The sequence below is a fragment of the Petaurus breviceps genome, unplaced genomic scaffold (assembly GCF_028583685.1).
Source record: "Petaurus breviceps papuanus isolate PSGF00001 unplaced genomic scaffold, PetGlider_PUasm1.0 129, whole genome shotgun sequence".
Taxonomy (NCBI): domain Eukaryota; kingdom Metazoa; phylum Chordata; class Mammalia; order Diprotodontia; family Petauridae; genus Petaurus; species Petaurus breviceps.
This window is the reverse complement of record NW_027185665.1, coordinates 5,102,822-5,130,384: the sequence shown is the minus strand read 5'-3', so window position 1 is coordinate 5,130,384 and position 27,563 is coordinate 5,102,822. Positions and strand designations below refer to the sequence as shown.

Below are 27,563 nucleotides of genomic sequence, written 5' to 3'. Positions count from 1 at the left end.
GTAGAGCTTAATTCTTAAAGTTCATGTCTCTGTGTTGCACAAAAGTCACAAGACTTTTCCTCCAGTAAACAAGCTTTACATTTTGTCACTGTAAAGATTATAAGCACCTTCCCCATTAGATTGTGAGCTCTTAAGGGCAGGAACCAACATTCTTGGTGGTCTGTGAAATCCTCTCTGAGCTTAGCACAAAACCCTATGTTTCATTTGTGCTAAATAGCTGATTGTTGCAGTTTATATTTGGAAGCATTTGTTGATAGCCATGGAGGAATACTAAACTAACAGAAATACTTAAGTGAGATTAAAAAAGTGAATTAAAGCAAATGTATAGATAGGAATAAGTATTATTTAAAAGTAAATGCCTACTTCTTATTCTTCTCCAGTGAGAAGCTTTCCATAAGCCTGCTTGGGCTTATCTAAAATGGCAATGGAAGAGTTCTAATGGGTATCATTATTCCATAGGGTGCGAAAGATTCACCCATACGTCGAGCTGTGAAGGACACCCTTTCCAATCCGCAATCCCCACAGCCATCACCTTACAACTCTCCAAAACCACAGCACAAAGTTACACAGAGCTTCCTGCCACCTGGCTGGGAAATGCGGATAGCTCCCAATGGCCGTCCATTCTTCATTGATCATAATACAAAGACTACCACATGGGTAAGGTGAATGTGGGCTTTCTGTTTTGACTTTTCTCGGTTTTATTTGCCTACAGTTTATCTAAAGTATATCAGTCAGATAAAGATGTTTTCTTCTTAAAATCTTTGATTGCTTTTTTTTTTTCATTATTCTCTTAGTCTTCATATTTAAAACAAAGATTTAGTGACTCTGGGTGACTTTCTGACTTTTGATATGGACTATATTTAGGCTTTGCCTCTTTATAAGGGTTTACACTTTTTAATATCAAAAGACAACTTAAAAATCATAGCAAGTTTCTGTGCCCAAAAATTGAGTTAGTGCATCATCTTTGAAACTGGCATTTTAGCATAGAATCTGATGTCCAGATTTAGACTGGGTGCTAAAAGTTTTGTCATTTCTCATTTCAAAATAAAACTTGCTGTTCCATTCTATTTCACAGAAAAAGACATGTTTAAAAAGGCATGTGTGATGTTCAGTCATTTTTGGTCATGTCCTACTCTTCATGACCCTATTTGGGGTTTCCTTGGCAAAGATACTGGAGTGGTTTGCCATTTCCTTCTCTTGCTCATTTTTAGGAACTGAGGCATAGTTAAGTGACTTGCCCCCAGGGTCACCCAGTAGTAAGTTGTCTGAGGTTTGATTTGAATTCAGGTCCTCTGGTTTCTGCTAGGTTTTAAAATTACACTAGGACTGGCACTCCATGTATTGCGTCTCCTAGCTACAACCTAGCTGCCCTTAAAAAGGGAATGGAAGGAAGGGAGGGAGGGAGGGAAGGAAGGAAGGAAGGAAGGAAGGAAGGAAGGAAGGAAGGAAGGAAGGAAGGAAAGAAAATATGTTCTTTAAAAACAACTCAGGATTTAAAACATTACATGTAAAATCTAATTTTAGTCACTTAGATTCTGCCTCAGTTGTCCTCATCTACAAAATGACATTGTTGGACTGCGTTGTCTTTTTTGGGGTTTTTTGTTTGCTTTGAAGCACAGAAATTGATTAGATAATTAAGGTTTAAATTAGGTCTTAAATCACTCTTTAGAAGTTGACTTAATTTTTAACAAATGGTGTTAAAAGTCTGTATGTGTGTTTGTGTATGTTTGCATGTTTGCTCAGTCCCCTGGACAGTTTTCTTTCTATGAGTATTTTTACTAATTTGTGTGCCTGTGTTAGAAAAAGCAACTTGTAAAATATAATTAAGAATATTGATCTAAAATAAATTAGGGGAATTGTAAATACATAAATATACACTTAGGTTTGCATGTAAAATACCTTGAAATCTCTTGTAATAGGCTTTGCAGATAAAGCATTTATTTTTATCAATATTACAGATTTATGCAATGCCCTTTTCCTATCGAACCTAAAATGTAAAGCAAAGGGAAAAAATAAACTTTCCACTGCTTTCTTAAAAAAAAACAACTCATTATGTGGACAGTTCCTTTCCTAGTTACAAATAATTTGGACTGTTATGTTAACATAACATACTAAGTTTTCTTTTCAGGCTGCCCAGTTCCATGTACTGTTGAACTACTATAATTTCAAAACCCAGCCAGAAAATGGAGCTCTAGAAATAGGGGAGAACGTATAAAAAGGGCTGGATTAGTATAAGGAGCCACTGTGGCCTGCCAATATAAGCTATGATTTCAGTAATTGGAGCTGGCTTAGTCATCAAATCCTCTAACTTTTCATGGCCTCTCACATCCCTAGCTCAGTGTCATTTCTGTTGTGTGTATTTAATTTTAAGTAGCACAGGCTTTGTTTTTTCATGTATTGATGCTGACTGAAGCAGTTTTATCTTCCATATCTAGTTTTCTGCCGAGATAGAAATATTTGACATATTTGCCAATTTATACGTTTTTAAATGTTTTTTTTTGTTGTTGTTTTTGAGAAAGTTGACTTTGCGGTGTTGTTGGAACATTTTCTAGTTAATAACTGGCAATTCCACAAGCCTCTGCCCCTCTCATTTAGATCAAGAGTGTTCCCTGCTACAGCTACATTATGTCTTTGAAACAAAAACCTATACACAGGCTCTCATTGTGGATGGACAGAGCTGCCTCATATGTTTATTTTAACAGGGGTGGTTGGGGCAGGGGTGCCTGTGGTGAAGATCATTTTCAGGCTGTCATCTTTTTACCATCTTTATTTTTTTTATTTTAAAGGGAAAAAGCACAGTTATTCTTATATTTTGATCTTTTCTTAATAAAAAAGGGAACCAATATAATTGGTTTAGAATATGGGGGAGAAGAATCCCCATTCCTTCCACATCATCATGGCCACTGCACTTTCTAAAGATTCAGCAGCAGTCTGCTGACAACAAAAACAAAAATAAAGCCACAATTTTGCCAAACAAATTAACTTTATATTAGAATATGTGAAGCACATCAGTTCTGTCCATTATATAGAATGAGCAGGTGTAAGATCATTGGTGTGAAGTGTTAAGCATCAAAGAAGCGTTGCCTTGCTCTGTAGAATGTGCTTTCTTCATTTGTTCATTAGTCTGCGACTAATGGAGCCCAGATTGAGCTTTCAATGCCCTTTGTAGACCAGTGATCTAAAAATCTACAGACAACTGAACTGCCAATCCAGAGACATCTCTCAGTAAAACTCACCAACATGCACAAAGGTAAAATATACAAGAGATTGTAACTTTCTGTGTTCCAGTCCTCATTGTCATAGTAATAATCCTTGGGTTGCCTGTTTGTATTATTTCACTGGATACACAGCTGGTGGTCTATTTTCAGAGTAGGAAGGACTTCTGTCTTTATTGCAATTAAATAAATAGTCCCAAGCTCATTTATTCTTAAGGGCTTGATCTAAAGCCCTTGCATTTAGTACAAGGGACATCAGACAGATAATTTGGTGGCAAAAGCCACATAATTAGAGGATTTGTAGCCCAACTCTGCTATTTAGTATCTCTGGCATTAGTCACTTCACCTTGAGGCCTCAGTTTCCATTTAGAAAATGAGAAATTTGGACTGGATGATATTTGAGGTTTCCTCCGGCACTAAATCTTTTTTTAGTTCAACCCTTTCATTATACAAATTAGAAAACCATGGTCCAGGAAATCAAGTTGGCTTGCCCTTAGCTCACACAAATAGTGAGAAGTAGAGCTAAAATTGGAATTAAGGTTTTCTGACTACAAATACAGTGTTGACTACAAATACAGTGTTCTTTTCCCTTCAGGATTTTATTCTGTCTGAATCTAAATCAACAAGCTCTGGCATATTCAAGACCTAGTCTAGGCATTCTCTTAAATATGGAAGTAATATTTAAGGAGTATTGATTTTTTTTATATGTGATTGTATTTTTAGAACTGAGAGAGACCTCTCAGACCATTGGATCCAACTGTCTCATTTTACAGATAAGTTTCTTTACAGAGAAGTTAAATGTTTTAACCGGGGTCACACAGGTAGTAAAATCAGAGATGGGATTTGGACCCATCAGAGAGTTCAGAGGAGCAGCTAGGTGGCACAGTGGATAGACTGCCAGACCTGGAGTAAGGAAGACTTATCTTCATGAGTACAAATTCAGCCTCAGACACTAACTAGCTGTGTGACCCTGGGCAATTCACTTAACCTTGTTTGCCTCAGTTTCCTCATCTATAAAATGAGCTAGAGAAGGAAATGGCAAACCACTCCAGTGTCTTTGCCAAGAAAACCCCAAATGGAGTCATGAAGAGTCAGGCCCAACTGTATGACAAAACATTTCTTACTGTAGAACCAATTTTTCTTTCAGTTAGCCATGGTTCCTGTATCTTATAACTTTTATAAGCCTTTCATTATTAAAAGGACACTTTTTTATGGGTATGTGTATGTACATATGTACAACTTTAAAGCATTTATTACTAGATGGGGAAACAGTAGAGAAAAGAATAGTGAGTGAATAATTTTTATAGTGACAGGTGGGAAAGAAAAAGATTCATCTCTCCTTTTATTTTTTAAATTAATTAATTTATTTTTAGTTTTCAATATTCACTTCCATAAGATTTTGAGTTCTAAATTTTCTTTCCTTACCCAAGAGAGCGTGCAGTCTGATAAAGGCTCTACATCAACATTCATATTAAACATTTTCACATTAGTCATGTTAAAAAGAATTAGAACCAATCAGAGAGATTTTGAGAAGGAAGGAACAAAACAAAACAAAAAAAAAAGGAGCGTGAGTAAATAGTCTGCTTCCATCCGCATTCAGACACCATAGCCCTTCCTCTGGATGTGGATAGCGTTTCCCACCATGAGTCTTTTGGAGTTGTCTTAGATCCTCACTTTGTTATCACTCCATTTAATAAGATGGTTTTTAAAGTACACCAAGTCAATAAAAACCTTCTTCCGGAAAGCACATATAGCATTTGTTTGGTAGCTCTCTCATGCCTTTCTTGTACGATATTATGATCTGTTTTTGTTTCGTATGCACTTACAAGACTATGAACTGCTTGAGGGAGCATGTTGCTTCTTACCTAAATCTTGTATCTACCCAGTCCTAAGCACATTTCTCTACATACATTATATATTTAATAAATGTTCATTTGATCCATTATTCCCTGGTATTTCCATATAAGATGAAAAATATAAATGCAGATATTATTGATAAGATAGCTGGTTTATGGGCCCACTTCTCTGTTGTTTTTTTTTCTTGCTTTGATGCTTCTTGAGAATAATCTTATGATCTATTTTTTTAATTTCATCTTTTATTTCTTCAGCTTTAATTTCTTTGTAATAGCCACTTTTTTTTTTTTAAAAATATGATTAATTGTATTATTAAAACTTGGGTCACATTTCTTTCTTCCCAATATCCAATGGCTCCATCAGACTTTATGAATAGTTAATATATATTGTAATTAATTATATCTATATATAATATGTAAAATATACATATATATGTAATTAATATAGATATATGCATAGACCAGTTAGGTGATTTATTTAGTAGGATCACTAAGGGTCCAGAACATTAATGTTCTTGCTATGATTTAAACCAGAGGATAAAGGCAGTTGAAGGTAAGGTTCAGGCTGCTTCACAGGCAGATAACAGATTTCACAGAGTTGATTTCACCATGAACCCAAATGCTATAAGAAATGTCATGTAATGGAACACTGACTACCTTGCCTTGCAGCATTCATGAGAGCATAATTAAAAAGACCACCTTGAAGATAATTACAGACTATACCAATAGGGGGCAAAAATTAGAGAAAGTCTATGAAGAATTTGACAAGATCCTCCAAAGTTCCTTAGTAGATGCCTTAAAACTCAGTATCTTTAATGCGAAGATGAGCATAAAGGAAAACAGTGAAAAATATATTGCACAGGATGGTTCAGGATTATAAAATGAAAGAGGTCAAAGGTGTGTACACTGCTTAGAAGCCCAGACATTTCAGATACTCTTCAAGAAAATAGTAGGATAGGGGCAGGTAGGCAGTGCAGTGAACAGAGCACCAGCCCTGGAGTCAGGAGGACCAGGGTTCAAATCTGGCCTCAGACCCTTAACACTTACTAGCTGTGTGACCTTGGGCAAGTCACTTAACCCCAACTGCCCTGCCTTCCCCCCCTCCAAAAAGCAGCAAAAAAAAAAAAAAGATAGCAGGATGATTCTAGATATAGAGAATATCAAACAATATCACAAAAATGAACTAACTGTATCCCAACAGGAAGTTGTTTTAAATAGTTGTGCAGTCAGATTAGAGTAGAACTGTGGTCCAAATTAACACCAAAAGAAAATAAATGAAGGGGATGATGAGATATGGCATGATATGGCATGAAATGACAAAAGTTCCAGCATGAACATTCTAGACATTTCCCCTCAAATGGGAAGTGAACAAAAAAAATCAGCATGAACCATCACCATTTCCTACAGAAAGTTAATTGTTGGGAAGTAGCAAGGGGGCAGAAAGCGGCCTCAAATTCAATTCAGCAAATGTTCTGAGTGTTTATTATGCTAGGCCCTGGGGACGATGATGATGATGACAATAGCTAACATTTATAGCTAGTGCTTATGTGTCAGGCACCGTGCAGAGTGTTTCACAATTATTATCTCATTTGCTCCCCACAACTATGAGAGGTAGATATCATTATCTCCATTTTACAGATGAAGAAACTGAGGCAAACAGAGGTTAGGTGACTTGCCCAGGGTCACACAGTTGGAAGTGTCTGAGGCCAAATGTGAACACTGGTCATCCTGACTCCAGGTCCAATTCTCTCTCCACTGTGCTAGCTAGATAACAACAGCAGCAACTTAAGTAATGAATTAAAAATGAGCAAAGCAGTCGCCTGGAGTAGTTAGCATTCTAATGAATACAACTATGTATATAAGTCAGTAAACACATCAGTCATTTTAGAAGGGAGACAACACTAACAATTAGGGGGTCGAGAAAGGCTTTGCTTCAAAACACCCCCACCAGCAAACACTCGTTCTTCTTTCCCAAACAGAGAGACATGGCAGCTAAAGTCCAAACTGGTTGAGAATAAAAACTCATTTGCAAAACCTTGAAGAAAGTGGTATATGTAAGTTGTTGAGTGGACTCATTTCTTAAATATCCAGGAGGAAAAAAGGATCCAAACTTACTGTGATGACAATTAAACCAGATCAATGCAAGAACATTTATAGATGAAACTGGATTTTGATTACAATCAGTAACCAAAATTGGAACCAATTTGTCATTACCACTGTAAGGAACTGTTGTTAGTTATTGACAGTAGAATCACACCTCCTCCTGAGATACTATGTGAAGAAATGGAAATTACAGTAGAGAAGGAAACAGATGGGAAGAAGAGCTAGGCCAGGCTAAGCAGGCACAAAACATTCATGCTATTAGTGAATTAATTTTAAAAGCATAGAGATTCATTCTAAGGATATTTGCATGAAGAGAAGATGTTGAACAATTAGGAAAACTTCTGGAAGTTATCATCCTCTCCAAGAAGTGATTGAAAGAATATATCAGGGCGCCCAGGTAGCACAGTAAGAGCACTGGCTCCAGTGTCGGGATGGCCTGGGGATCTAGTCCGGGCTCAGACACTTAGCACCCTCCCAGAAACACCTGGCCGTGTAACCTTGAGCAAGTCACTTAACCCCAGTTGCTTAGGGGTGGCCAGGTGGCTCAGCAAGTAAGAACACCGGCTCCAGTGTCTGGATGACCTGGGGATCAAATCCGGGGTCAGATACTTAGCACCCACCCAGAAATAACTGGCCATGTAACCTTGAGCAAGTTGCTTAACCCCGATTGCTTTTAAAAAAAAAAAAGAAAATATATCACCAACTATTGATACCTAAACCTATTTTCTCCTACAAAATCTTTATGAGAATGACTTGAACACACTGAGACACACATATTCTTGACAAAAAAAAAAAGGAGCAAGCAGACTTTTATTAGTGCTTTTCTATAGGAGAATGCATTTTCATGTGGTTGTGGTTTGTCCTTTGTTCCTGAAGAGGACCATGACATCAGGAAGATGATACCATGATTTGTAAGTGAATTTGATTTAAGTGAGGCAGGGCTGTACAAAATCACCAGCCTCACTTTCTCCTGCAGAACCATCTGGGTTCGGTGGTCAGATATAGATCAGGACAACTAGAGACTTAGAACAGAAAGATGGATCATTGTCAGAAGTGTTTTCCACTGTCTTGGTGGATGTCCAGTATAAGACCCAATTGAAAAAGGGATTGCTTTTAGAGGGACAGCCCTCCACATCCTCTTTATAGAAAACACTGCAGTGATTGCATCACCCCCTGGAGTCTAGAGATGCTTCTCTGTGGAGCTTCATCAAGGATGTCAAGCATCCTTTAAGATTGCACTCACAGTCCTCTTCCAGGGCACACACCTCTTTGTTAGTGTTCTCTTTCTTATGAAATCATCTCCTGTGTCTGCATGCTGTTGCTCTGTTCTGCCTCAACAGATTATCTCCTTTTTGTAAGGTGTCGGTTTGTTTTCTATCTATCCCAAGGACATAGCACAATGTCATGCCCACCTTTATTTTGTAGTCGAGATTGCTGACTCTTTTAGTGGGACCAGCTCTCAATATGGAAAATCTCTCTGCTATCCTGGAATTTATAGCCTTCTACTGGGCACTTGAGAGAGTGGGGTGACTGCCCCTGGCCATAGTCAGTGATTTAATTCTAGATTTTTCTGACATTAAGGCTATCTCCCTATCAACTATCTCATATTATATCTCCCCTTACATGTTATAGCTACTCAATAAATGTTTGCTTATTGAATTTATAACCATTCTAAAGAGTCTGGCCTAATAGTAATAACCATGTAATATAAAGAGTACCTCTTGTCCAGGTGTGAAAGGCAATTGGAATGTAGAAGCCATTGAGTCTGTCTATCTGTCTGACTCTCCAGCTGGCTATATGTGCAAATGTGTGATAAATACATGTATGTAGATCAATGTATACATGTACAAATGTGTATTCATATATACATGGCTATATATATATGTCCATTTGTCTATATATACAAATGTTTGATATATAATGAACATGTACATTGTATAAATGTCTGTGTATATGTATATCTCTGTCTAGATGTATGTGTTATATACATCTACACACATATCTATTACATATATACAAACACATGACATTATGTATCTGGGCCCAGAACTGTCTAGGAGTAACAAAGTGGCCTGAATTTCCTTTGGCAAATTTCACAATGTTTTAAATTATCCCAAGCTGTTCTATAAAACCAACCACCCCAAACATCTTTGAACAGTGATCTTTTTCAACAGATCCCAAGTGGATATGAATTCTAACACTAATGAATCAAAACTGTGGATCTCCAAAGAGCAGCGGAGAGACATGGGGGTCCTGAATAGCTTGCAGGCTGGTATTAAAGATATAAATTATGATTAGAAAAGGATAGAGATATAGAATTTTCAGTGTTAAGAATAGGGGCTCAAACCTAATCTCCTATGATTTGTTGGTTTAGTTTTTGTTTGGGTTGGTTTTTGCTTTTTGTGGAGGGGGGAAGGCAGGGCAATTGGGGCTAAGTGACTTGCCCAAGGTTACGTGGCTAGTAAGTGTTAAGTGTCCAGGGCCAGTGCTCTATTCACTGTGCCACCTAGACACCCCATAATCTCCTATTATTTGAAAGCTTTGCTCATTTTCTGAGGTTTTTTTCTTAGTTTTAGTCTTTTCAGACTCCTAAAAAATTTAAGATATTTTGAGTCCATCTTCTAAAAGTAGCAGAAATGAAAATTTAATCTCCAAAACTTGGTCAATCTTCTATTTAGTATTCTTTTTTTTTTTTTTTTTATTTTTAGGGGTTTGGAAAATTTTTTTTTAAGTATTATTTTTAAAAAGTAATGCAACAATGAGGAAACTGTTCTTGAAATAATCTAGGAACCCAGACTTTTGGAAGCTAGCATTGGAATTTTTTTAGGGAACAGTAATGTATAAATAAATAAAAACACAGTTCTTTATAACATTTTAGAATGGGAAGAATGAATCAAAGTTATTTATTAAGCATAGGAAGCAGGTTACAAGCATGGTGGCAAGTGCTGAGGATACAAGTACAAAACTCAGAGAAACCCTATTGTTAAGTAGTTCACATCCTAAGAGATAGAGAGAGGTCAGATGAAAGAGCCCAGTGCTCCTTCAGGTACAGCAAAGAGAGATGGCTATGCTGACTTTATATGTGTGATGAGTATTTTATTTGTTGCCTCTCAGTGGGTGGGAAAGGGAGTAGAAGACAGGGTAAAATTTGGAACTAAACATTTTTTTTATTTTAAAAATGAAAAAAAAAGAATAAGTAGTTGATGTAAACTAATGCTTGCATGCTGTTGATGAATAAAGTTTGCTAGCATTGAAAAAAATTATAAAAAGAAGAGAGATGATAATGTATGTTCTTTAAAATCATTTCCATTGATTAAAAAAAAAAACCACCTATCTCTTTCTGATATTGAAACGTTTGACCAGTCCAGATAATTTGTTGTTAAGAATTTTCTTTTGGGGAGAGTCTTCAGTAACTGTGGCTACTGGGGAAGCAGAAGCTACAACCCTTGCTGAGGGAGATTTTGGGCCACGTCTCCATGATGATTTTGGAATCATCAGCCAATAGATCTTGAAGCCATTATGACTTGGATGGCTCAATCAAGAGCAAGCATTTATAAGAACCTCTTTTGTGCCAGGTGCTAGGTGCTGGGGATACAAGTACAAGGAATGAGACAATCCCCAATCACGGGGAGTTTCCAACAGGGAAGCAAGTATTTATGTATATGTACCTCTGTGTGTGTGTGTACATGTACATGTGTACACATATATAGATGTGTGTATGTGTTCTCATGCAAATACAGAATAAATATGAAGTGAATAAAATACAAGATAGAGTGGAAGGGCATTAGAAATTGGAGGGAAGAGCTTCCCATAGAGGGTGATGCTTTTTCGAAAGAAGGGAATTCTGTAAGGCAGAAGTAAGGAGTGAGTACATTCCAGTCAGAGAGAATGGCCAGTGGAGGGATATGGAGATGGAGGTCATTGTGTTGTGTGTGAGGAACAGATCATAGGCCAGTTTGGCAAGACTGAAGAGGGTGGGAGAGGGAGTGATGTAGAGAAAGTCTGAAAAAAGAGGTGAAGACAAGATTTTTTTGAAGAGCTTTAAAAACTAAACTGGGGAGCCATATTTGATCCTAGAAGCAATGGGGAGCTACTTTGACCCTTTGCACATTTTGTCTTGGCTTCCTAGTTGGGAGAGAAATGAAGTCCATAGAAGTGCTCCTTCAAATAAGAGAATTCCCTGTTATACCAGACTCTGAAGTAGGAAGGAAAGTTCCAGGACATTTTGCCCAACATGTACCTGGCCAGAAATTCCCTCTATAATATCCCCAGCAAGTGGTTATCTGCTGAAAGATCTTTAATGAGGAAGAACCAATTACTTCACAAGGCAGCACAATGTATTTTTGGACAGTTTTAATTAGGAAATTTCCCCATATGTTGTTACTCATTGCAATTTCCACCCATTCTTCCTAGTTCTGCCCCTTGGAACCAAGAAGAAATTTGATACTTTTCTCATATGATGGCACTTCATTGTAGTGTAGTGAAAAGAACATTGGCTGTAGAGTCAGAATTTGGGGGTTCAAATCTCACCTCTGGTACTTCATTAAAGATGTGACCTTGGGCAAGTGACTTAACTCTCTCTAGGCCTCAGTTCCCTCATCCGAAAAATGACAAGGCTGGAGTAGATGGCCTCTGAGGTCCCTCCTAGACGAATGATCTATAAATACTGAAAGCTGGCCTTTAAAGGCAAGTACGTGTCACAGTGAATAAGAGTACCAGTATCTTCCAGGATTCTAATCTGGCCCCAGACACTTACTAGCAGTGTGACCCTGGGCAAGTCACTTGATCCTCTTTGCCTCAGTTTCCTCATATGTAAAATTAGCTGGAGAAGGAAATGGAAAACCACTTCAATGACTTTGCCAAGAAAACCCAAATAAGGTCACAGAGTCAGATAACCAAACAACAGCAACAAGCCTTAGATGGCAAAGGGGTTTCCCTTGATGAGAATTTTTAAAGAAGAAACCAAATAACTTAATCTGAGCTATTGTCGAGGAGATTCCTGTTCAGTTGTGGGTTCTACTGAATAAAACATCAGGATCCAGTCATTCCTAAATTCTGTGATTATGTTTATTCCTCCTCGTCTGCCTGTTCACCTAGACTAGGTAGGAATAGACTATTGATCTATATACTAATGCTACCTTGTGCATTGTAAGTAAATCAATCAAATAAGTGGTGCCCAGTTTTTAAGGACTGCTAGAAATCAGGCACTGTGATATATACATAAAATCCAAAGACAAAAGCAAAACCATACCTGCACTCAAAGAACTTACATTCTGATAGGAGAGACAGATGCACATAGATAAATGTATACAAAATGAATAGGAGATAGTTTGAGGAAAGAATACATAGCCCAAGGAGTGGGCAGGGTGAAGTCAAGAAAGGTTTTCTGTGACCCTTCAGCTGAGTTTTGAAGAAAGTCAAGGATACTGAGGCAGAAATGCAAACAAAGTACATTCCAGCCTTGTACAATGGAAGATGGAGATAGAAGATGGGAGTATTTTGTGTGTGGAACAGGGACCCAAAGGCAAGGAGGAGAGATTCTCCCATTTCCTGTAAAGAGATGATACAGCACTGATACAGAATATACCTTCATTAGCCTGGACTTCATATCCCCAAGTAAAGACAGCCAGTGATCACGTACAACTAGTTCTTGGCCCTGTTTTACGTTCTTTCACATTCTCATTCCAGGAAGATCCACGACTGAAATTTCCAGTACATTTACGATCAAAGGCTTCTTTGAATCCTAATGATCTGGGTCCTCTTCCTGTGAGTATTGGTTTTACTAATTCTCAGTACCCATTTCATGTTCTTTTAAACACACGCACTCCCACTCTTCCCCCACCCTACTCCTTTCCAGTGCTATTTATTTTTTGGTTTCCATTCTTAACAGAATTCAGTGTTTAGCTGTGATCTGTCTATAGAAGTCATGTGACATGATTAGAATTATAGCACCTGTTACCCCAGTGTAGCTGAAAAGACATTCCAGAATTAGCCAGCCACTTGTGAAAGGTGGGCTTCCCAAGGTCTTTGTAAGCAGGTTGTACAAAAAGAGTCTCCCTTGCAGCTGACGGCTTCTTTTGCTTTGTTCCTCTAGCAACGGCTTCCTTCCATCTAAAGCCTTGATTAAAATCATTGGAACAAACCTATGGAAAGCAGTTGGGGGAAGGGTACACATAAGAAGTAATTAAGGAAGGTTTCTTGAATTATATAATTATGCAAATTAGCCTGCAGATATTTAAAGAATTTTTTAACCTTTGGTATATGTTTATAGATTTAGCTTATTATTTTGTTCACTTTTAGAACCTGAGTGGGAGTTGCACTGTGTCCTACTCTAAATTAGATTTGGAATGACACCTTCAACATGTCCCCCTCCATCTCCTCACAACTGAAGAAAGCCACCCCTTGCTGAGAGACAAATGTTTCTGAAAACTGTTCTTATAACCAATAGATGCTGCTATGTTGTTTCCCAAGCTAAATGAACATTTAAAAACCTCTTATGGGAGCTAGAACTCTTATCTCATTGACCAAGCGTGAGACCAGAAAAGTTCCAGGGCCTATTCGGGAACTCTCTAAGTGTTAGAGTTGATTAGACAGGTAACATCAAACTCAGCTTTTCTGTAATATTGGATTAATTCCCTTTTCCAGTAGTCTTCTTCTTAAAGGACAAGCATAGATTCCTATTTCTCCAACTTTGTGTGACCCTAGGTCCATTGCATTAAGCCTGGTGAGCAGATGGTATTTTCTTTTAGAAATGCCCATTATCTAATTGAATCCTTTGTATGTCCTTGATTCTTACACAAAATATCACTTTACCAGATGAAGATAATAAGAATTTGTGGGAACTGAGAATGGGTGCTGGTAGAGAGATGCGTTTGTGGTTTGTTTTTTTTCTTTTGTTTTGTTATTTTAGGAGGTTCGGGATTGGGGGCGGGGGGGCTGCCAACTAATATTTATTTTCTCTTTTCTTTTGTACTAGCCTGGTTGGGAAGAAAGGATACACCTGGATGGCCGAACTTTTTATATAGATCATAGTAAGTAATCTCTACTGATAAAATTTTTCGATTGTAGACAAAAGGGAGCTAAGTTAAATATTATAAGCAAAAGCTTTATAACTTTACTCTTCATTTAGGAAGCCAGGTGTTGATATGTGGAGAAAATGATACCAGAGACTTAGTGCCCTCCTACGGTATCGTATATTCCCCAAAAGTGTGTGGTTAATTGGCTCATCAGCTTTGTTCCCACTTGGATTTTGTGATGCATTAACAATTTTATCATTTATTGATTTATTTGAATTTTGTTGTTGTTGATGACCCTATGGCTTATATGCATTTAATAAATTAAAATACACCATACTAATAGAAAATAAGATTAGAAATTATTTTGCCGCTGTCTCTACATAAGCAGTGACAGAAAAGAAACATAGTTGAGTTTAAATGAAATCACTGCTTTAAACACTCTTGTGACATATTACCATTTCTGAACTTATTTTCTATTTGTAGCATGTTTTTTCTTGCACCCACTGTTAAGCTATACCTCGTTCTCTTATTGAAGTCCTAGTGTAAATAATGTTTTATGCAGACTTTTGTTATGCATCTTAGGTCACTCTGGTTGTTCATTCGAATTTAAAATTAAACTAAGAAAAAAGTGCTTTTAGCCCAAGGCTTTTTTGGTGTGAGGAGTCCCTTTTTATGAAATAATCTTCACAAATTCATTATTGCCTCTGAGGAGAAAACAATTGACAAAGGAGAAATTGGATTAAATACAAAATTTGAAGCCTTCTGGCAAATAGATAATTTTTTGGTTTCCATACATGTTCCAACCTGGAAAAAAAAGGATGTCAAATATAATTTTAGTGTAAAATCAAATACAGGGTTTTTTATGTAAATAGGAAGCTCCCCTTTTTTTCTTTTCCCAGTTGAGATGGTATTTTGCCACGTCTCTGGATGTGCCAGAAGTGCCTTTATTTAATATCTGAATTAAACCAACAGAGACCAAGAATTTGATAATCCTGAAAACTAAAGTGGCTACCCTTTAATTAAATTGTAGCTTTTAATTTTTTACTTTTTGATTCAAACTGAATATCTGGAGTTTTTATGTTTTTTATTTGAATGTAGGTTAAAATGTTGGTTTTTCTCATTTTCCAGAATTACACAATGAAGCTAAAACTGCTACAATGAAATTATAAATGCTTGATTTAAAAAACGAATATTCACTCCACACACATCCCCATATCCTTCTAAAAAGCTATCCATTTATGATCTTATGGCTGACAAAATTTAATATAAGCTCATCTTTGCTAGCATGACTGACTTCCTCAGAAAATATATAAATAAAAAACAAGGGAGACTTTCTCTTGGTTATAATACTAGTTTCCACTAAAAATAAAAAAGTTCCCCTCTAAGAGTTTACCTCTGATATGCATTATGATGCTTGTGTTCAGTAAAAAGTTCATAATAATTCCAAATATTTTGAAGAAAGTTCTTAAAATGGAACACAACAATATAAAAATAATCATATATAATGTATAGATGCATAGATATATAGGTCTATATATGACTTTAATATTTGTAATTTGCTTTATATGTATAGACTTATATCCTCACAGCAATCCTTAAAGGTGATGCTATTGTTATGATCCCCCTCGTGGAAGAGAAAGCTGAAGCTAACTAGGTTAAATACTAGACCTGAGTCATAGTAAATGTGCAAGGAAGAACTTAAACACAGATCTTCCTAACTGCGACAAGATTGCTGTCTCCCTATATTGATGTGGAGATACCAATAGAAATTCAAGTGGCACCAGTTTGGCACCTTTATGCTAAACTGTCAGCTAAAGAAATTCTACATATTCTCAATCTAATACCAAAAAAGTGCTTATGTGACCAATCCAAGCATAGACCCATTTGTCCTTTAATCACTTTCAACACCACTAGCCAAATTTTTAAGAAGTGGAGATCATTATATGTTTTTTTCTTTTTATTTTAGAAGACACATTACAGAAATCACTCCTTTTTTTCCCTTCTTACACTCAATCATCAGAAGTCATTTTAAAATGAGTTAATCAATCTATTTCTTGACCTTTCTCTTTGGGAATAATATTCTGGTACCAACAAAAAGTTTCCATGTCGAATTTCAAGTAAATAGCCCCAGAAACCTCATCAAGACTCTCTGTTCCTGTGAGGATACTGAAGTACTATTGTAACCACGCCTACAGATTTTGTAACATTGTTTTGCTTTGTTATTGTTTTGTTCTTCTTTCTCAGAGAGAACCAATGACATCAGGAAAGTGATGTCTTGACTTGAAACTGAATTGTATTTAAGTGAGGCAGGACTGTGCAAAGTCATCAACCTCACTCTCTCCAAGATCACCTGAGTCTAGTGGCAAGACATAGGTCAGGATGACTAGATATGACTCCAGATGCAGTGGAAGCCTTGGCCTTTTAAAGCCAAAGTCTTTCCCAAGGCTCACTATCTGAGGCATCACTCATTCAGTGATTTAAGGCTAGGTAAGAAATGAATCGGGGCAGTTAGGTGGTGCACTGAGTAAAGCGCCGGCCCCGGAGTCAGGAGGACCTGAGTTCAGATCTGGACTCAGACACTTAACACACACACACACACACACACACACACACAAACTAGCCATGTAACCTTGGGCAAGTTACTTAACCCCAAATGCCCTCCAAAAGGCAAAAAAAAGAAATGAAGCAAAAGATAGCCTAATTTGCCTACCGAAAGAAAATAAAAATTCAAGCTGGAAAGGAACTCTCAGTGAAGAAAGTACCTCTATCAATACAGTTGTTCTACAACTTACAGTCTTCCTAGTGGTCATTCATTTGGATTCTGCTAATAATGCAGTTTGTGTTCAGATGAAGGTGACACCGAAATTTTCTACCTATACAAAGAAATTTTGCAAAATCAATGAACATGTAAATAAATTAGAAGAGTTAATGTTTAAAACTACTTTTTAAAAAGTTCGGGGGGCAGCTAGGTGGTGCAGTGAATAGAGCACCAGCCCTGGAGTCAGGAGGATCTGAGTTCAAATCCAGCCTCAGACTTACTAGCCGTGTGACCTTGGGCAAGTCACTTAACCCCAAATGCCCAGCCTTCCTCCCTCTTAAAAGCAAAAAAAAAAAAAATCAGAATACCTTGAGTGTTTTAATAACATCTCATTTATAAATTTATCGTTCTTTAAATCATTCAGACTTATCCATATAAGGACTCTACTTGGCAGCACTTTTTTAGCCTCTTTTTAGTCACTATAATATACTGCTTTTATTAAACATTCCTTAGGGTATCTACTATGTACAATGTACTCGGCTAGGCACTGTACATGAAAGTAACAAAAGTACAGTAAATAATATAGTACTAAGCTACAGTACACTTTTTTTAAAATTCCACAATTTAATCTATCCAATTTAGACTGGCTTTATGCAAATTAATATAAATTAACAGTTTTATTGTACATACAGGAGTTGGTAATTGTCTGTGGTCCTGTGCTGTACTATGATGCCATGTGCCTGCTTGCTAAAAGTAGTCATTTGCCCCTTTAAGTAGCAAATGCATGAATTTATTTGCATTGTTTACCTTAACCTTCCATTTTTCAGGAATGTTTTCAGAGAGATTTGAGGCCCCAAGAGGGCAAGGAGCAAGTCTAAAGTACTTTGTTCTGTGCAGTACCACCCTCACCTAACCACAAGATGCATTTTCATGTTGGTTAGGAAGCAGTAATTTGTATGCCAGTTTACTCCTATTTAATGTCTACTTATCTTCTAGTTTTCCTGAAAAATATGACTTAAAAACTTGGAATGAAAAGCACAATTTACACTGCCCATTTATGACTATCCATTGTATATACATTTCATAAGATTTAACTCATAAGGATTCTATTACTTGTGGCATATTTTCTTCTCAAAGATGACTTGTGTGTAGCAATTGAGTATTTACCTAAAAATAATAATTCACATATTTGAGGGCAGAAAGATACCTGAAATACTGGCGGAGTCAGGATTCACATTCCCCAGAATTCATACTCAGGTCTTCTTGACTTTAAATTTACTGATCTTTCCACTGTTTTACAATGTAATTAATCCTCTCTTAGAACCTTCTACCAAATCTCTTACAAGTCTGGTTGACAAATAGGAAGATAAGCCCCCTCATATTTTTTTTCCCATTTTTCAAATGCTTTATTAACTTCTGATTTACATCTTTCATTTCCACCAGATTTTGAGTTACAAATTTTTCTCCCCATTTTCCCCCTACCCACTGTCCCAAAATAGCAGTCCCACGGGATATCCCCTCCTCCAATATGCTCTCTCCCATATCTTCTCCCATACCCCTTTCGACTTTTCCAGTAGGGCATGGTGGATCTCTATGCCCCAGTGCCTGTATATCTTATTTCCCAATTACATGTAAAATAGTATTAATAATAGTATATATACACTTAAACATTTGATTTTAAAACTTTGCATTCCAGATTCATTCCCTTCCTTCCTTGTCACCCACCCTTACTGGGAAGATAAGCAGTTCAATAGAGGTTGTATATGTGTAGCTAATGCAAACAAATAACATAGTAGATATATTGTAAAAGACTGTATTTCCCTCCCTCATATCCTACCTCCCACATGTTCTATTCTCTACTTTGATCCGATCCCTTTTCAAAAGTGGGTGCTTCTAACTTCCCTCCCCCTCAGCCTGCCCTCCCTTCCATCATCCCCTCTCTCATCCCCTTCCCCCCTACTCTCCTGTAAGGTGAGATACCCTATTTAGTGTGTATTTCATTCCTTACCCAAGACAAATTCAATGAGAATAAGGTTGACCCATTGCCTTTTGCCTACCTATTCTTCCCCTCCATTGTAACCATTTTCCCTTGCCTCTTCTATATGAGATAGTTTAACCCCATTCTGTCTCTCCCCATCTCCTCTCATTATATTCCTCTCTCACCTCTTAATTTCACCTTTTAAGTATCATCCCTTCCTATTAAATTGGTCCTGTGCCCTCTATCTATGTATACCTGTAAACGTATATACACACATTCACATATGTATTCATATGCCCATATACCCTCATATATAGACATATATATTTCTATTCCCTTCAACTATTTTCATACTGAGAAAAGTTTCATCAGTTACAATTATTGTTTTTCCATGTAGGAATGTTAGTAGTTCAACTTTGATAAGTTCCTTATTGTTTCTTTTCCCTGTTTACCTTCTCATGCTTCTCTTGCTTCTTGTATCTGAATGTCAAATTTTCCACTCAACTCTGTTTTATTCATCAAGAATGCTGGAAAGTCCTCTATTCCACTGAATGACCATATTTTCCCCTGAAACATGATACTCAGTTTTGCTGGGTAGATGATTCTTGGTTTTAATCCCAGCTCCTTTGACCTCTGGAATATCATATTCCAAGCCCTTTGATCCCTCAGTGTAGAAGCTGCCAGATCCTGAGTTATCCTGATTGTGTTTCCACAATATTCAAATTGTTTCTTCCTAGCTGTTTGTAATATTCTCTCCTTAATCTGGGAATTCCAGAAGCTGGCTATGATATTCCTAAGAGTTTTCATTTTGGGATCTTTTTCGGGGGTTGATTGGTGAATTCTTTCAATCTCTATTTTACCCTCTGGTTCTAAAACATCAGGGCAGTTTTCTTTGAGAACTTCCTGGAGGATGAATTCTAGGTTCTTAGTTTATCATGGCTTTCAGGTAGTCCAATAATTTTTAAATTATCTCTCCTGAAACTATTTTCCAGGTCAGTGGTTTTTCCCATGAGATATTTCACATTGCCTTCTATTCTTTCATTTGTTTGGATCTATTTAACAGCATCTTGATTTCTCATAAAGTCATTAGCTTCCATTTGCTCCAATCTAATTCTGAAGCTCACTGATTCTCCTCAGTTCTTTTTCTTTTTCCATCTGGCAAATTCGGCTTTTTAAGGCATTCTTTTCCTCATTGCCTTTTTGAGCCTCTTTTGCCAATTGAGCTAGTCTATTTTTTAAGGTGTTATTTTCCTCAGTCAGGCTGTTGACTCTCATTTCATAATTTTCTTGCATTGTTCTCATTTCTCTTCCCAATTTTTCCTTCACTTCTCTTATCTGCTTCTTAAGGTCCTCTGTGGCCTCTAACCAGCTCCTATTTTCCTTTGAAGCTTTTGATGTAGGAGTTCTGACTTCACTATCTTCCTCCTGTTCCATGCTTTACTCCTTTTTGTCCCCAAAATAGGAGCCTAATGTTGGAATCTTCTGTTTGCTTTGTTTCCTTTGCCTGGTCATGTCACCCCTCAGTTACTTGACCCCTGGGCTTTTTGCCACAGTAGGACTCTGCCACCAGACAGGGGAGCTTTCGTCCCAAATACTGGGGTTTTCTCAACTGCTGGAGGTATTAGATGGGTGCCCTCTCTGAGGCCTTCACATGCTCTGGCAAGCTGGGCACATACTCCAGGACCTCCACCCTAGACTGCAATCTAGATCCAAGAAGGTTAAAGCAAGAGCAAATACCCCTCAGACTGGTTGCTTGGTCTCCCTATGGTCTGAAGACCAGGAGCTGAAGCTGCCACATGGTGCTGGCTGGCTGTGCCAAGTGGCTCAATGTCTTCTCACCCCGGGGGCAAAAGCCGAGGCACTCCCACTTACTGGGTCTCAAAGTCCAGACTGCACTGACCACTCACTTTGTCCTTGGCATCTATGTGTTGATAATTCTGGAAATGGCCACAGCTGCTGCTGATTTGGAGTCCCTCCAGCAGCACCTACCCTGGGGCTAAATCCTCTGGCTCACCGTGGGCCTGGCTCCCAGAACGCTGCTGCTGGCCGATTCCTTCCAGCCTGCCAGGATGTCCTCAGGGGATGGTTAGCTTCTCTGTGTCATTTTGCAGTTTCTGCAGCTCCAAAGTTTATTCAGAGTCCCCTTTTTACATTGATTGGGAAAGGTGGAAGCCAGAGCCACTCAGAGGTCCTGCTTCTACTCCACCATCTTGACTCCACCCAAGCCCCCTCGTATTTCTCTACTTTTTCTTTCTTTTATTGATGGAATTAATGAACAGTTCTAACAATCCAGGTATCAGAAACAAGTTGAGAAGTAAAAGTTCTAGATTAATATTAAAACTGGGGAATTAGTTTCAAATAATTAGGAACTAGCAAAATATTTTAATTAAAGTACTTTAATTAAAATTTAATCAGTCTAATTAAAAATATTTTAAAATAAAATGAATGTTATTGTAGCCTCATAAAAAACTTGCTCTAAAAGCCTAAATTTTTCTTAAAAATTTCTTTATCAAAAGTATCATTCCATTTGTGCCAATCAAGTTAACTATGCAGTCCAAATGGACAACACTTTCCTTTCATATATATATATGTATATATGTGTGTATATATATATATATGTATATATGTGTGTATATATATATTCTTTTTGTCTTTTTAGTTTTGTGTTCTCTTACTTCTTATGTTGGCTGCCATTGTCAAGGCCTCTTATTCCATAAAACAGAAAAGAGATTCCCTTCAGGGAATGCCATAGCATTGCAGAAATGTCATTGCCTGTGAAGGCAAATCAAAACAATCCAGAATAATCAGAGATTTCATCAAAGTTTTTTTTTTACCTTTAAAATACCCATTAATTAAAAACCAATGGACCTTTTGTAAAATACATATTTATTCTAATACACATTGAGATCCTTATTTACCAAATAATACTTTCGATCTGCCTACAGGATACTCAGGTAATAATATCAATGAAATCTACCTTTTCCCAGTTCAGCCTACCTATCTATCAAGCAATAAGCATTTATTAATCACCTACTTTGTACCCATCATTGTGGATAAAGAGATGAGAGTAAAACAGTTCCTCTAGTAAAGAACCTTACATTCTGCCAAGGGTAATAAACACACACAGAAACACATAAAACATACACACACATACATGGTTACATATATGTTTATATCTGTATACAAAAGAGATACAAGGCCATTTTTTCAGGAGGAATGCACTAATAGGTAGGGAAAATCATGAGAGGCCTAATATAGAAGCTGGAATTTAAGTTTCTGATGGAAACTAGGGATTCTGAGAGGTAGATTTGGGGAGGATATGCATGAAGATAGGGCATGGAGAATAGCCAATATAAAGGCATGTGGACAGGAGCTTAAGTATTGTATATGAGAAACTTCAATGTAGTCATTCTGGCTGGATTTTAATATATGTGAAGGGGAATCATATATAATAAGACTGAAAAGGTAAGTCGGGGGGTCAGATTGTGAAGAGCTCTTGAATTCCAAACAGATTAGTTGATCCCACTGGTGAGAGGAAACCATTGGAATTTATTGAATAGGGTCAGTAACATTGTCAGTTCTACTATTTAGGAAGATCATTTTGGTAGCTATATTGAGGATGTATTTGGAGAGAGGAGATTTTGAAAGCTGGGAGAACAATGCAGAGGTTGTTGGAACAGTTTAGACAAGAGTTGAGGAGCACGTGGATCAGGGTGGTGGCCACGGGTAAGAAGAAAGGCAGTGTTGTGGAGGTAGGAACAGCAGTGTGGCAGCTGATTGGATACATGGGGTAAGAGAATGAAAACTGGAGACTGCCGCCAAGGTTGAGAATGTGGATGTTTTGTGGAAGGGAAGGGTATAAATAGTATGAGTTCTGTTTAGTTTGAGATGACTTCATGTGACATCCATTTCAAAATGTCTGATAGGCAGTTGGTGACACTAAACTCGGCCTCTGGCAGTCATCTGCATAGAAGCATTATATCTGCAGAAGAAGATCAAGAAAGTGTAGAGGGAAAAATGCTCAAGACACAGGTTTGAGGTTATGTCCGAATTCGAGGGTCATAGTATTGATGATTAACCAGTAAAGGGGACTGAGAAGGAATGTCACATAATAGGTGTGGCAAGAATAAAGAGTGTCATGCAAACCCAGAGAAGAGAGGATACACGGAATGAGAGCATTTAATAAATATTCACTATGTGCTAGGTACTGTGCTAAATTCTGGAGATAAAAACAAAGGTAAAAAAAAATGAGGTACAAATATAATGATTAACATTTTCTATGCTGTGGAAAAGTGAGAAAGGGTGCCAACTGAGAAAAGGCCATTCAATGAAATATTCCTTGATAGCCCAAGAAGCTAAGTATATAGTGATTCTAAATCATGCCAGCGACTGGCACAAAATTAATGCTTAATTTTTATTATTAATTAATTTTAAAAATTAATAAATACTTGGTGATTAATGGAATGTGTAAATAAAAACCTACCAATACAGTTCTCAGATACAAAATGCTAATATATACATATGATACATATGTGTGTGTGTGTACACAAATACAAAAAATTCACAACACGTCCTGTGATTTAATATGTAAGTCTTAGTATATTTCTCAAGATATATAGAGTTTAGGTGAGGGATCCAAGAACACACAGCTTTTAAGTGTCACAGGCTAGATTTTGATATTTGCCTTCCTGACTCCAAGCCCAACATTGTTTCAGCTGCCTCTTGCTGGAATTTTTACCAGCCTTTTTGACTTGCATGGATTTCATGGAACCTCAAGAACATCTTAAAGATTTTTTCCTCCCTTCTCTATAAAGATGTGTAGATCAGACCCTGCTAGTTCCACACAACTGCCAATCTACAACGCCACTGTATTACCACTTATACCATGATAGAAAGAAAATGAGCCTATTGAGATTGCATCTTTTAGGAGAAAATTAATAGGAAAAATTTTTTGTGCAGTATTAATTTAATTCTCCTTTTAGCACTGTCTGATCTGCTTTGATTTTGTGTGTGTGTGTATGTGTGTAAATGATGCATACTATGAATTGTTCAATTGTTAAACGTAAGGCTCTTAACTGAAAATTTTTTTTACTATATATGCGAAAAAAAAATTGTTCGCAAATGGGTAAATGCTATGTGTGTGTTTCTTAACCTTTGTGAGAGGGAAAGGGGACTAATGCCTTTTTGCAATTGAGTGAAAAATCGCAATCAAGTTATAAATCCCTAAGGGAACAGGGGTTTATAATTAAAGTATTGACAGATGCTTACCCAAGTGTAAATTAGATGGTTTACTTTACTTAGTTTTGCATTTTTGATTGTTTTCTATTAAACAGCCTGTTGGTGAGCAGGATGGATGGATGGAGTATACGATTATTCCCTAATACTGCCCCACCCTTAGATACTTCTGAGACCTGAGGAAAAGGGCATGAATAGAGAGAAGCAGATGATTGAAGAACCTTAGTGAAACTTCTTTCTGAAAGCATTTTCTTCATAGGTTAGGATACGTTCTAACTAATGCTCTCATTATTGGGTTAATTTTCAGATAGTAAAATTACTCAGTGGGAAGACCCAAGATTGCAGAACCCTGCTATCACTGGTCCAGTGAGTATTTTTCATGATATATCTTTTTTCCTTTGTTTCTTCCTAAATATGCCTTTTTTGTATATGGTGACTTAACTTAATGTCCCTAGCATGACAGGATAGTTAACATTCCTCTTTCCATTCACCAGATTTTCCTCCAGTTCAATCATATGAAGCACTGTTTTTGCAGGGCTTCTCCACAGGAGTCTGAGTAATAATATACATGAGTGTGACACTTTCTATTTTTTCCCAAGGTTCTTGCAGTCTTAAAGCTTTATGTAAATTTCATCCATACATCATTTGGTTATTATAGAACTAAAACTAGGAGTGGTTAGATAGAATTAATATAATAGAATTAAAACATAAGGCAAGGGGGTCAACTTTGCACTGAGGCTATAATAGACAGTGCTTACAATGGACCACTTTGGAGTGGATGAAGATTAGTTGATGTTTTTCACAGGCTTCAACATTTCTCTAGACCATTAATACCCCCGAAGTAGGTAGACAATGAGGTAAGAAACCCAAAGGCCCACAACAAATGAGTGTCATGACCATGGCTATGACTCAGGTCTCCTAATGCCAGCATTCTTTCTACTTTGACCACACTGACTTTCATCAAAGTCAGCTAGATATGATCCCTTTTCCCTAAGACTTTAGACAGACAATTCAGGATATTCATTTTACAAAAATATAAATAAATAATTTAGGCATGTATATTTTATTCAAGCAAAGGGGGGGTGAAGGGTGTTTCTTATTGAGGCAGGTGATTTCTTCAATAGGATTTCACCATTATATGTAATAACTTAAAATTCACATAGCAAATCGTTGTTCCAAATTGTTCTCACCTGGGCCATATAATTTGAACTTTACTATAAGCCTGAGATAGACAGGGCATATAGATTTGGTTACTGAGACTCAAAAAAGCGATTTGCCTCGTGTCACAAAGCTCAGAAATGGCAAAACCAAGCCTTGAGTCTAGGCCATCTTTCTCTGAATCATCAGGTTATTACCATTTCTGTGGCTGAGTTTTGGTGGGCAAGAGAAAGATTGACACTTGCCCTACCTAATGGTCAGAGTAAAATAGATTATAATCATTAAGTACATTTTTATTTCCCTAGGTGGTATTTTTTTTTAAGAATTTGTATGGAAAGAGAACAAATGATTGGCCCATTAAGCTATTCAGGCCAAGAAAGATAATGTACTTTATACATTCTTCTCCAGAGGCTGTAACTATCAGGCACTTCAGGAGATCAGTAGGGCAAGTCTCCTTCTAGGGGAAGGTGAAAGCATGTTCTTGTTCTGCCATCTGAAAAACTACCCGAGAGGGAAAAAATAATGAGTGGAGGAGGATAATGATTTTTGAACTTCCCTTGCATCACTCCCCACAAGAAGAAAGAACAGAAATAGCTCAACCTCCGAGTTTCCACCCACATCTAGTCAGCACCTACCAGGTTTACAAATGACTTTTTTCAGTCAAACATGTAGACAGCTAGAGTGTGTATGTGTGTGTGTGTGTGTGTGTGTGTGTGTGTGTGTGTGTGTGACCTGAGCCATATTATGAGATAAAATGTTCCTGTTTTTTTTTTTTTAAGCAATTGGGCTTAAGTAACTTGCTAAAGGTTACAGGACCAGTTATTTTGTGTGGGTGCCAAGTATCTGAGGCCGGAACTGATCCCGGGTCTCCCGACGCTCTTACTCAGTGCGCCACCTGGCTGCCCCTAAAATGTTCCTTTTTTAAATAACGTGTTTTAACACTTACATGCAAAAACAATTTTTAACATTTGTATTAAAAATGTTTTAAGTTACAAATTCTTTCCCTCCTCTCTCCCTCCCCTGCTGCTTCCCTGAGATGGCAAGCAATTTACATTTTTCCATATTTGTCATATTACCTTTCATCTTTCAATAGCAGTTTGATCTGCACTTTATTAATAAACCTATCAGGTTCTTATCATATTATCAATGCATGTTCTAGATAAGACTGGAAGCTCCTGGATGACAGGAGCTTTGTCTCATCCAAATGATTTATCTCCAGGTGAGGTAAGGAGATTAACTCAGTACCTTTTGCTTCTTTCCTCTCTCCTCTCTTTCTCTCCTCTCTCCCTCTCTGTCTCACACACACACGCACACGCACAGCTGTAAAAAATTTCCCTTAGAATATATATACACATGAATAGATTTTTCAAAGTCTATTTAAATAAATAGACTATAGGAAGTTATATACAAATATAGAGAGAACTTTAAGCCTTATGATTCATAAAGTGTTCAGAATGTTGGCTCAATAAATGTAAAAATTTTCAAGTGTATTATTTTCATGATCTCTATTTATAAATATCTCTTTTTCAGGCTGTTCCTTATTCCAGAGAGTTTAAGCAGAAATATGACTACTTTAGGAAGAAGTTAAAGAAACCAGTGAGTAATCCTATCTTTTTGTATAACCCTGTATTTGTCATTTGTCTTTTGGAAGTTACCACAGCCTCATTTAGTAAGAGCAATGTGATTATGACTTTTTTTTTAAATTATTACCCAAACTAAATATATTACACATTTGAAAAAACTATACTTTGATATACTTGGTTCTTCAACTTCCATATTTTCTTTTTCATAGTTAGTGATAAATAAGGGTGTGAGTATGACTTCAATCGAAATTTTTATTTCATTGATCTGTGAGCTCCCTTAGGGTAAAGACCATGATTTTGCCTTTGTATCCCCTTTGCTTATGATGACTAGCACGTAGTAGGTGCTTAAGAAATCCTTGTGAAAAAAAAAAAGAAATCCTTGTGGACTGACTGAGATTTGAAAAAAATTAGTGATTTTGATAAGCAATACAATGTGCCTGTTTATTGTGAAATATAAAAACAGGTGGTAAATGTTTTCTCCAAAAACCAAGAAAAAGAAAAAAAATCACTAGGATAATTAGAACTTGGGCCAAGGGCAAGAAAAACTACGTGTTGTAAACCTCTGCTCTTTGTCTAACTCTTCTGTGTGACCCATTACTTGGATTCCATGTCAGTGGTTGGACTAAATGTAGAGTTTCTATTAAAATACTAGCAAGAGAAGAGT

The 27,563-nt window shown here is 37.1% G+C and overlaps 1 protein-coding gene across 7 annotated transcripts in view; it reads left to right on the top strand.

Moving 5' to 3' along the window:
- LOC138173169 (E3 ubiquitin-protein ligase NEDD4-like) overlaps positions 1–27,563 on the top strand; it is a 507,966-nt gene that overhangs the window by 429,671 nt on the left and 50,732 nt on the right. For all 7 annotated transcript variants that reach the window (XM_069103074.1, XM_069103087.1, XM_069103095.1 and 4 more), the window contains 5 exons: positions 460–657; positions 12,860–12,937; positions 14,148–14,202; positions 24,466–24,524; positions 26,847–26,912. In XM_069103074.1, the coding sequence (XP_068959175.1) occupies positions 460–657; positions 12,860–12,937; positions 14,148–14,202; positions 24,466–24,524; positions 26,847–26,912 (456 nt within the window). The remainder of the gene's footprint in view (positions 1–459; positions 658–12,859; positions 12,938–14,147; positions 14,203–24,465; positions 24,525–26,846; positions 26,913–27,563) is intronic.